Genomic DNA, 12,281 nt, shown 5'->3' with positions numbered 1-12,281 from the left:
GGGCAGTAATGATTGTTTGCCCTGTTAGGACTTAACAGATCCTCTGAACAAAGGTCAGAGAACTTCTCAACCATATATAACTATTAGATTACATTCATGTTTAGTGTCTCATTTTTATTTTATTTCATCACTGCGAGTTTTTATATATTATATTTTTATATATATATATTTTTATTTCTTTGCTCATCTGCTTGGAAACAGAAGAAGAGTGTTCATTTCACACCTTAATCAGGCAATGTAGCCTTCACGTAAGTGAGCAACTGAAGATACCTATAAAGATACCAACTTAAGCTACCTTAACTGGACCAATGCGGTAGACTTAAGGCTTCACTGTGGGGTTAAAAAAAGAAAAAGAAATATGTCTCAAAAACCCATTGGACCTAAAGTATTACTTGGTCTCAGTTGTAAAGCAACTGAATTTGCAGTGAAATAAATCATCTTTAATAATTATTTCCTATGATTTACATTGAGAATATTTGAAAGGCCAACATTGGGAACATATTTCTTAACAGGCTAATTGTTTGTTTACACAGTGTTCCAATGTCTACTCATAATTAAAGCTGCATATTGCATTGTTAGCCACTCTTGGAAAAAGCACAACCTAATAAATGTTTACTATGGAAATTTTACTTTCAAAAAAATGCAACTCGAGATCGAGCAGATGAGTAGTGACCAAGAGGTGATCTAGAGTTGGCACTGAACACTTCCCATGCTGGCTTAAGCAGCAGACGGCTTTTTCTTAAATGACCACCCCTCTACCTTACGGGAGAGCTGGTGCTTCTCCTCAAAGCACAAGTGAGTGTCCTGAACACAAAAGCGTTTGGTGGAAGACTGCTCTGTTGGTATACCAATGCAATACTAAGTTTAATGAAACATGCAGCTCAAACGATTGCATTAGATGGAATAGATGGTATCTTCAGGTGTCCTTTGGGATGCTTTACTAGGTGTTTTCCATTAGAATTAGACCTTGATTTTAAATCCAAGTAAGCTTGAAGCCCCTTGGCTCATATCATTTGCCTGTTGAATAATGAACACTCGTGTTAGAGAGAGGTCTGCTCTGGTTAGGTAAGGGAGTAAGAGGAGTTCAGGCATGCCCAGGGCAGAAACGTGGGTGAGGCCAGTTGTCATGCCTCCCATGCCGTTCTGCTCTTGCAAAGCAGCATTAAGCACTGAAGTGTACAAAGTCCTACCATGTGCTCTATACTGACAAAAAGACATCTTTAATATCTTGGAAATAAGCATACAAGAAGGGCCTTTAAGCTTTCTTTGATTGTAATTAAGGTTCATTTTAGTTTTTTTTTTCTTTCAACCGGTGTGCCATCTCCAGTGTTTCTACAGTATACTGACTAACCCAGGAGTGCACTCAACAATGTCAGGGTTTTATATACCCAAGTAGTTTTCATATACAACAAAACTTTCTTTAAGAACTTTTGTGTTTAAGATTACTTTTGTGTTTAAGATGGGTACTTGGCCAATATTACTCTCAACCTAATTCAAAATAACTCTTTTTTTTTCCTGCTCTTGGTCTTAGTTTACAAAGTAAATTATTACCTAGCTTTGTTTTGCCAAAGCAATGGCCACCCCCTCCCCAGAGACAAAGAAACTGAAAACCCAACATTGATGGCTAGACCCCCTGTAAGAGATATGCCCTGGGAGAGGTGTGAGCCTCTCAGAGCATACTTTAACCCTTGAAAGAAGAAACGATCCACCCTTACCTTTCCTGGTGGGAAGCGGGGCAGTGTGGTGTTTCTGATGTTACCGAGTGAGCGGATGGATGTTGTTGGCGCTCGCGCACTCAATAAACTGTAACAATGTACCTACTAGGTTCCTCCTGAGGGTTCAGGTACAGCAAGGAGAGCGCCATCCCCCACAGTACATCTCCATTCGGGGTCACCTACGTCATCTATGGGTACTGGTAGTCCTGGGAGAGGCAGGGAAATGTCCTCGAAAAAGAAAAAGGGGCTGCTTTCCAAAGGCAAGAAACTGCTGAAAAAGCTGGGTGCAGTGAAATGATTCATGTGCTTCCGGACAACTTCCAAATCGATGTAATTTTCTTTAATTCCAAACTAGGGCTTTCATGACTCAAGTACTTCCTAAAAAAACAATCTTCTCCCCTGACACCAGTAGAGAAATGCTCTTTGCACTACCATCCACTTTAAGCCCAGCGCCAGGACAAAGAGCTGCTGGTGCTCCCACCCGCCTCCGCCCACCGCTCTTATTAGTGCCCGGGCTCTGGCGGGAGCTGGGCTGTCTCGTGAACATGCAGGGAGCCAGTAGCTCTTTGTAGCTCACTCCCTACCTGGGATTCCAGTCTTTGTGCATTTGTCATCTGCCCTTAAAGGAATGATTTCAACCTCTCTCCCTTTTCAAAATGCTTGCCTCATAATGCATAACTCTCACTTTAACTCTGGTCTTGAAATTCCTAGTTTAATCGCCTTGATGTTCTGCCTTATAAATGCACAATGATTTGTACTGTCTAATAAAAACTACAGTGTACACTTTGTATGTGTTGTGCATTCAGTGCTCTCATCCTCACAGACACAGTGGTTTGAAACCAAGTTGTGCAGGCTGTGCAATTTAAGATCCTGGCTTTTCAGCTTTTAAAGCAAGCCAGGCAACACACAGAAAATGTTTACTTATTCAAATCATTCAAAAAAGAGGAGAGGAGATAGCTTTGGTAAAGTACCACACTTCTCCAACCTGCCAGAAACCTGGTAATATTCATTGCTTTCAGTGTTACATTTTGTGGCATATGGATTTACGTTACTTTCATTATTTGTCAAGATGCCATACACAGTCAACAATGAGCAGCACACACGTAAAGCAATCCACATAATGCATAAGCCACACCAGAAACATCCTAAATTTAAGTCTCTTCAAAATTATTCCATACCAATCTTCACCATTGGCACTTGAACAAAAACAGATTTACAAAGTTGTTGGCAGATGTATTTGATGGTTACTATTTTGTAATTCTTGTCCACTTGTAAATTGTTTTTACTCTTTATACATACTTTTCAGACTGCCTTTCTTTTGTAATTTATGGAAGGTTTATAAATGAATGACAAAGCTTTCCCCATTGTGTCTTCAAAAACTATATTGTAAATTGTAATATAATAGTATGTGGTAGATTTATTCAAAGGAAATTACTCTCTGTGTGGTTAAGTTCTGCGTGGGTGTGTGCATGTGTACAGCTAGTGTAAAATATTTTATAGAAATAAAATTTGTTATTTTATACAATGCCATTTATTCTGTATCTTTGTTTTAAATGCTTTTTAAAATCATAGCAGCATAACTGAATTCTTTTCTCCTGTATGTACAAGAAAAACTCTATAACATTACCTCTTGGGCACTACTTTTTTTCTAAAGTAATTCTGACCTACGTGTGGGGAGTCGTTTACAAAATGCTGTCACCCTAGCATTATTGGTGACAGTCCACTCAGTGACAAACAAAATGCAATCAGTGCTGAGACATACTCTCGTGAAATACGAGCAGCAAAGACGTGGAGAGTGAGTTCAAACCATATTCATAACATCTCCCTTTGGCAACTCTAGAATTCAGATGATCTGAATAAAGAGCTACACCAACTAAATACAATAAAATACTACTTTTCAAAGCATTTTCCTAAAAACCTTATTTTAAAATCCTCCAAATAATAGGATTTATTCTCACTAACAACATGGAAGAGAAAATATAATTCAAATTCATAACTTTATGAAATTATGTATGAATATGTAAAATTATAACATCATAATGCCATTCACATCAAATTATGTTTTCACCTACTGCATTAACAGAAAAGGTTATGTTGCACTAATTGATGACAGAGAAATACTGAATGATCTTGCTTACACGTGGAACCTAAGACAGTTAAACACTTAAAAGCAGAAGGTAGGATGGTAGCTGCCAGGGGCTGAGAGTGGGGGAAATGAGAAGATGTTGGTCAAAGATATGATGTTTCTGGAGATCTAATGTTTAAAGACAAGCTAAAATGCCAGATTAAATGGAGTGTCTTAAAAAATTTTCCAGTGTAAGAAATACCAGTATAAGAAATTAAAGTCTATACAAAGTGTGAATGTCTTTAATGCAACTATTCACTTAAAAATGGTTGAAATGGTAAACTTTGTTATAAATATTTTACCATAATAAACAGAAATCGATAACAATTTCTAAAAAAAAAAAGGTAGAAGTAGAGCCAGGATTAAATCTTTTGACCACATTTACAAATTTCCTAAAATATGGAAATGTAGGCAAACCCAAAGTGATCCTGAGCTGGACTCAGCTTTGATGAATGCTACCAAACATTTAAGGAATACACAAGGCAAACTGTATACAACTTCTCCCAGAGAAGGAAGAAGAAAGAAAAATGCCCACACTCACAAGGCCAGCATTATCCTGCTACCAAAATTAGACAGACACTGTAATAAAACTACAGACCAATAGCATCATGAATATAAATTTAAAAAATTCCTTAACAAAATATTAGTAGATTGAATCCAACAATATATAAAATGATGATACTTTGGTTCATCTTTTTATGATGAACCACATCAACTGTGGTTCATCCCAGGAATGAAGGTTGGTTGCACATGCTGAAGAAAAATCTATGTGTTTCACTGTATTAACAGAACAAAAGAGAAAAGCTACTTAGTCATTGCAATAGATGTGAGAAAAGCACTGGAAGAAATCAACACCCGTTCAGGAAACTAGGGTAAGAAAGGAATTTACCTTAGCTTGATCAAGTTAACAGCCAACATATGTAATGGTGAAAGACTGACCACTCCCCCTTTCTGTCAAAAACAACACAAGGATATCTGTTTAACTACACTGACTACAACCCTGCACTGGAGCTTCTAGCCAGAACAATAAGGAAAGAAAAGGAAAAGAAAGTTACATGCTTTTAAAAGAAAGAGGTAAAACAGTCTCTATTTGCAGATGACATGATTGTTCATGCAGAAAATGTTAAGGGATCTACAAAAGGCCGTGAGTACTAATAAAGCGAATCTGGCAAGATGACAGGGTACAAGGTCAACATACAAAAATCAATTGTATTTTTGTAAGAGAAGAGGGCAGCAGAGGATGAAACGGTTAGTATCACTGACTCAATGGACATGACCCTGAGCAAACTCCGGGAGATAGTGCAGGACAGGGAAGCCCGGCATGCTGCAGTCCATGGTGTTCCAAAGAATCAGACACGACTTAGCAACTAAACAACAATAAGCTGCATATTTCCTATGAATTTCCCCAACAGGGACCAATTAGACAGAAATTAAAATATAGATATGTGAAATAAAATAATAGAATTAGTTGTGTAGCACCACAACATGGAATTTTTAGGGACAAATTTAACAAAATACACACAAGACTTGGCTTTCCAGGTGGTGCTAGTGGTAAAGATCCTTCCTGCCAATGCAGGGGACATAAGAGACACGGGTTCGCTCCCTGGGTTAGAAAGAGCCCCTGGAGGAGGGCATGGCAACCCACTCCACATTCTAGCCTGGAAAATCCCCTGGACAGAGGAGCCTGGTGGGCCCCAGCCCATAGAATGGCAAGAAGTCAGACATGACTGAAACGACAGCACAGCACACAAACAAGACTTGTATACTAAAACTGTGAAACATTGCTGAGAGACTATGAAAAAACTCCTAAACACAGATATATGTTTATGGTTTCGAAGATTCAGTATTGTTAAACTGCCAATTTCTGTCTAAGTAGATCTACTGATTCTGTGAAATACTGGTCAAGGTTCCAGCAGGCTTATTCTAGAAACTGATACACTGATTAAAAAGTTATGCAGAAATGCAAATGACCGAGGATAGTCAAAACCATTTTGAAAAAGACGAACAAAGTTAAAAGGGTGACACTGCCTAATTTTGAGACTTATTATAAAGCTAGAGCACTGAAAACTGATGCTTTTGAACTGTGGTGTTGGAGAAGACTCTTGAGAGTCCCTTGGACTGCAAGGAGATCCAACCAGTGCATTCTAAAGGAGATCAGTCCTGGGTGTTCTTTGGAAGGACTAATGCTAAAGCTGAAATGCCAATACTTTGGCTACCTCATGTGAAGAGTTGACTCATTGGAAAAGACTCTGATGCTGGGAGGGATTGGGGGCAGGAGGGGAAGGGGACGACAGAGGATGAGATGGCTGGATGGCATCACCGACTCGATTGAGGTGAGTTCGAGTGAACTCTGGGAGTTGGTGATAGACAGGGAGGCCTGGCGTGCTGCAATTCATGGGGTCGCAAAGAGTCAGACACAACTAACTGAACAGTAATCAAGACAGTGCTGTTTTGTGTAAAATATAGACATATACGTCAATGGAACACATAAATGCATAATATATAGTAAGTTCATTTTTAACAAAGGTGCCAGGACAATTTAATGGGGGAAATACGGTGTCTTCCAGAAAATTCTGCAGAAAGAAGGGGGATTAATAGGGGAGAAAAGTGACCCTTATCTTACATGATACAAAAAAATTTAACTCAAAATATAGAATTAAATGAAAAAGTTAAAACTATAAAACTTCTAGAAGAAAACACAATAGAAATTTGGTTGGGAAGATATACAGGACACAATTAGCACAAATTATAAGAGGAAAAAACCCCTGATAATTGGACTTCATCAAATTTAAAGACATCTTCTCTTTGACACTTAAGAAAGCAAAACAGAAAGCCAGAAACTGAGGGGAAACATTCATAGTGCACATATGAATATGACAAAAGATTTTTATCCAAAATATTTAAAGAAAATTTACAATTCAATAAGGCCAACCAATTAAAAAGATATATGCAAATTATTTGAACAGATACTTCATAGAAGCTGTAAGAATGGCTAATGTGCACACAAAAAAATGCTCAATATAATAGCCAGGAAGGAAATGCAATTGATAATACAAATGAGGTACCATTACACACCCACCAGAATGAAAAGGCTGACATCATCACAAGTAGGTGAGGATGTGGAGCAACTGGAATTCTTATGCACTGGAGGGGAGAACAGAATAGGGTAAAATCACTTGCCAACTTATTATAAAATCAGACACTTGGCATGTAAATCCAGCAATTCTACTCCTATGTATTTACCCAAAATAAGTAAAAACTATTTCCACACAGAGGCTGAACAGAATTTTTTTTTAGAATTTAAAATAGCCCTAAATAAGAAACATCCAAAATATCCATCTGTCAATGGTGAATAGACAATGTGAAATATAATCATACAACGGAATACTGCTTAACAAACAAATCAATTAGGCAATAAAATGGATTAATTTTTGAAGCACTCTTGAGCAAAAGAAGCCAGATACAAAGGAGTACATACTATATGATTCCACTTACATGAAATTCTAGAGTAGGCAGACCATTGTTGCTTGGGGTCAAGGTAGGAAAGACGGTTTGCAAAGAAGCAAGAAGGAACTTTCTGTGGGAGGGAACAGACAGTTTTCTAACTTGACGGTGGCAGAGATACTGGAGAGTATAAATTTGTCAAAACTCAGCAAGTTGCACTCACTTACGTGTAAATTACAATGAAGTTGATTTAAAACAATGGCATTAAATTAGATAAGAGGGAACAGGATTAGAGTGCCCAAAGAGTCTTGCGTTATCTAGAACAGAGGTATATATACTGCCCCATGCCTCAACCTCACAGGCCCCTGAGGTCAGATGGGAAGAAGCTGGCCTCTAATAGGGTGAAAACATGCAAATTCCTATATCAGGTGCCTTGTGGCAAACAACAACCCTTTATGGCCTGGCTGCTTCCTGGGCAGTGCAATCTCTGATCACTGGGGCCAGGATCCAAGTGCCTGCCTGTGCTAAGGCAACCCTGCCATACCACAGCTAAGGCCATATGGCCCCCCTCTAAAGGGTTCCTTCACGTCACACCTGGTCAACCCTTGCACTGGACTTAGGTCAGGTGGGTGGGGAGCATGGGCAAGGATGAACTGGGCAGGGCCTCCTTTTCTAGGCACTCATGAAGAATGGCAGAACATCTGGTGCTGAGGTGTGGCCAGAGGCTGGGACTTAGGATCTAGGTTTCTAGGGAGCCTGGTTCATTGTTGCCCACATAGATGATTTCACTTTTCTGCCTTGTACAATTTTATTCCAGCTGTTGCTAAGATTTCTGAGTGTCCCTATGTCCAGGTCCCAAGCCAAGATAACTGGATGGGGGACTACCATTAGGAGTTTTCAAAGCCCTCTGATGACCAGAACATACAGCCTGGGCCGAGAACAACTGTAGAGAGGGGTCCTTTGACATTCACATGCATAAATACAGGGACTGGTTGACTGAGTTGACTTGTTTAGTCATTAAGTCATGTCTAACTCTTTTGTGACGCTATGGACTATAGCCTGCCAGGCTCCTCTGTCTGTGGGATTTCCCAGACAAGAATACTGGAGTGGGTTACCACTTCCTTCTCCAGGGGGTCTTCTGGACCTAGGGACTGAACCCATCTCCTGCATTGGCAGGCAGATTCTTTACCACTGAGGCACCACGGAAGCCTGAGTTAAGGTTTATATTAGTGATTTATCCTTTTCAATAAATATTTGAGAACCTGCTATGTGTCAGACACTGATAAAGATGCTGGAGAGACCTCAGTGGACAAGACAGTGATGACTGCCCTCTGGGATTCCAAGAATCGTTTGCACTGTCGTAGGGGAACAGAATTTAAAAAGCACAACAATAATATGCTACTGCTACCAGCAAAGCTGGAGAGAACAAGAAGGGTATGTCTCTAGGCTTGTGAGATGCAAAAAAATTTCGAAGGTGGTCCCTCTGCTGGTGACATCTTAGCTGACCTCAAGGAGCATGTGGAAATCTGGGTTTGGAGCACCGGCAAAGGCCCTTGGGCGGGATGAGGGCACCTGGGTGCGCTATGAAGAGCAAGCTAACACAATACCATGACCTGAGATAGTTGCTTGCAAGATTTGGGCAAATGTCTGACTTCATCACTTTGTTGCACAAAGACCAGTTTTGGAAGCTACTCTAGTAATTCAGAGATGGTGGTTGAAACGGAGGATAGGAACAGTGGCTTCAGTATTCATATTTTGAAGGCAGAGCCTATAGGATTTACTGAGGAACCCAAATTGTGACATGAGAAGACTCACGGAGGCGGCCAATGGTTTTGTTCTGAACCATATGGAAAAATGGAATTCCAATTAACTGAACCGGAGCAGGTCTGAAGGAAATCACAGTTCAGTTCCAGGTATGTTAAATTATTCAACCAGAGGTTCTCAAAGTGTAGTCTGGGGACCCCTGTGGCTCCCTAAGACTCTATCAGGGTTCTTTGGTCAAAACTATTTTACTACCACTGTTACCAGAGCTGACAACAGATCCTTGCTCAAAACCCATCAACCCCTCCCTTGAACAGGAACTAACATCTCTCTTTAAGTCACAGGATACAGAGACAAAGAAAAGAAGTGATATAAAGAGAAAAACAAAAAAACAGAACCAGCTGGAACCAAGATGTTAATGAATCTGACCTTCAAGTGACCCCTAGTGTCTCATCTACAATGATTTTACTACATCAGCTACTTAATGACAGCAGCCATGACTGGAAGTTGCAGACCAAAAAAGGACAGAAAAACGTGGCAACCTATTTGGGGGAAACCCCATCCCTTTCCCCAGAAGAACAATGCAAATGCCTCCCTACCATCAGCCTCGCTCCTCTCTGTGTTGTCTTTATTCTTTAACATCAAATCTCTCTTGCCAGGTGGGTGAAAATTTATCTGTGAACTTAAGTGCCCCCTTCTCAATTCTTTGGCCAGGAATAAAGCTTGTGCTGCACTGATCTCAGTGTCAATTTCATTTCTGGCTGTGTGAACCCTAATGCAAAAGAACTTTCCTGACACGGCAGTGTCTCAGCTGGACGAGCACCAGAGCTGGGGTCAATAGAACCTAATTTTGGTAACACCAAGAGGTGATTTGCCTTTTTCATTCTTATTCTCTCATAAAGTATTTCACATAACTTCATGACATGACATCATTCTAACAGTTAATGGAATGTGGGTTTCCACACTGTTTTCAAAATATAGTTTCTAATGCACTATTATCAATAAATATAATCCATATAAAAACCCTACGGGTCCTCGGCGATTTAAGAGGGCAAGACAGTTAGTTCCAAGACCAAAGAATCTGAGAACCACTCTATCACTCACTTGGAGACAGTTGATCGTAGGAGACCAGGGCTGGAGATGTAAATCAGAAGCATTTTCACACAAATGAGTTAGCAAACTGAACGGGATTACCACGTGAAGGAAGAGTAGAAAAAAACTTTTCTTAATTCTCAGAGATCCTACTTTTAAGCCTGGAGGCACTGCAGCATTTTAAAGTCAGGGAGACCAGGAAGAACCAGCAAGAGACTGAGAAGGAACCAACAGAGTATGGGATCCCAGAAGCCAGGCAGACAGTGTTTCAAGGAGAAGGGACATCAGTGTCAGATATGCCAGCAGGTTTGCTGATGAGGGCCAGGAATTAACCAATGAGCAACATGGAAATCATGGAGGATCTTGACAAGAGTACCAGGTTGAGAGAGGATGGGGAGGAAAGGCATGAAGGCAACAGCGGACTTTTGCTTTAAACGGGAAGACAGTAAAGAGCTACTGGGGACAGAGGGCCCAAGAGGGCTTCTTTGGGGGAGGAGGATGAAAAAATAGCAGTTTTTCAGGCTTCTAGGCATGAATAAGGAAAAGAAAAGTGATGCAGAACAAGATGTGACTCGAGAGCAGTGTACTTGAATAGGCATATTATGCACAAGTGGGTGGCTTTAGCTTCAGCTGAAGCAGAGAGCTCCCCAGTACTGAGATGCAGCTGGCTATAGGCTGTTGGGGTGATGTGAGGGTGTGTGAAGCTCTCATGACCACTCGAGTTTTCAGTGCACTAAAAACCAGGGTTATCTTTAGGGTGAGGGTTCACGTGGTGCTGGAGGTTGACACGAAAGGGAAGAAGTATGAAAGACATCTGAGATCCAGAAACAAAATGAGCTAGACTCGCAGGATATGGAGCGGCATTAAAATAATGGCGTCTGTCCCCAGCCATGTTCATCTGTATGACAACGGGCAAGTAGACAAAAATCTGTATGAGAATGGGCAAGTACACAAATGGTTAGATTTAACTGGTCTTTTAACCAGGATTCAGAAGAAAGTACCATTGGAAAATGTGGGCAAGCCAGGGACTAAAACTGAGTTGTCTGAGCCCAGGGGATATTACAGGACAAGAGGGAGGAAGGAGTGGATATACCTGATGAAAAGACAAAGTTGAGTGTGTTTGCAATGGGGAGGGATCTGAAATCTAAGACTGAGGGCTAAGAAACACCAACCCCACCTCTAGACTCAAGAGGTATGAGACACTGTTACTCAAAGGCAGTAGTGTCTGTCCTGGGGAAGGGCTAGGTGTGTGAAAGCAGAGAAATTTCTCAAGTGAGGGACTGCTGACACGTGACCATCAGTCCCAGAAGACACAACGAAAAGCTCTGAGTGTGCCTGGGAGAGTGTCAGAAAATCCAACTTAAGGAGCTCCTTTCGGAGAAGGCAATGGCAACCCACTCCAGTACTCCTGCCTGGAAAAATCCCATGGACGGAGGAGCCTGGTGGGCTGCAGTCCATGGGGTTGCGAAGAGTCAGATACGACTGAGCGACTTCCCTTTCACTTTTCACTTTCATGCTTTGGAGAAGGAAATGGCAACCCACTCCAGTGTTGTTGCCTGGAGAATCCCAGGGACGGGGGAGCCTGGTGGGCTGCCGTCTGTGGGGTCGCTCAGAGTCGGACGTGACTGAAGTGACTTAGCAGCAGCAGCAAGGAGCTCCTTTAAGACTGGTAAAACCTCAGGGATGAGGTGCACGCCATTCATCCTAATGGTTCTCAGTCAGGTACCTGGGGAGGCCCTGACTGTGGAGTTGGGGGAAGGATGGGAGGTCTCACAGGCGGAGGTCTGGAGTTCCCACTGGACTTCTGATGGCAGGACAGGGTGCTGGGCAGGGAAATGTAAACCACAGCAGAAGCAATGCAGCCAAGAGCCATCTTACAGAGCACGTGGACTTACCACTGACTTGATAATTCGAAGAATTTGCAATTTCTCTATTTCTCACCTGACCTTTTAAATGGTTTAACTGGGTTGGAATGATGAATGCAAACAGGACTAAATCCAGCCCTTGAAATATTGTATCTGAATGACAGTATCACAGTCATAAATTAATTAAACCTTAAAAACATACAAATTTCTGAAACTGATGTTGAAAACAGACTGACCCATAGAGAACAGAGACAGCATTTACCAACAGAAATTTCAGAA

At 41.1% G+C, this 12,281-nt stretch overlaps 1 protein-coding gene across 10 annotated transcripts in view; it reads left to right on the top strand.

Moving 5' to 3' along the window:
- Window positions 1-3,245, top strand: part of RIMBP2 (RIMS binding protein 2) — a 308,606-nt gene extending 305,361 nt beyond the window's left edge. For 7 of the 10 annotated variants that reach the window (XM_027567059.1, XM_027567052.1, XM_027567053.1 and 4 more), the window contains one exon: window positions 1,825-3,245. In XM_027567059.1, the coding sequence (XP_027422860.1) occupies window positions 1,825-2,013 (189 nt within the window). In that variant the 3' untranslated portion in view covers window positions 2,014-3,245. Of the gene's footprint in view, window positions 1-201 lie in introns of all 10 variants that reach the window. The other 3 variants (XM_027567055.1, XM_027567056.1, XM_027567060.1) reach the window with 1 other exon arrangement.
- The last annotated feature ends 9,036 nt before the right edge of the window (window positions 3,246-12,281 follow it).

Source organism: Bos indicus x Bos taurus, chromosome 17 (genome assembly GCF_003369695.1).
Source record: "Bos indicus x Bos taurus breed Angus x Brahman F1 hybrid chromosome 17, Bos_hybrid_MaternalHap_v2.0, whole genome shotgun sequence".
NCBI lineage: Eukaryota > Metazoa > Chordata > Mammalia > Artiodactyla > Bovidae > Bos > Bos indicus x Bos taurus.
This window is presented reverse-complemented; position numbering and strand designations above follow the sequence as displayed.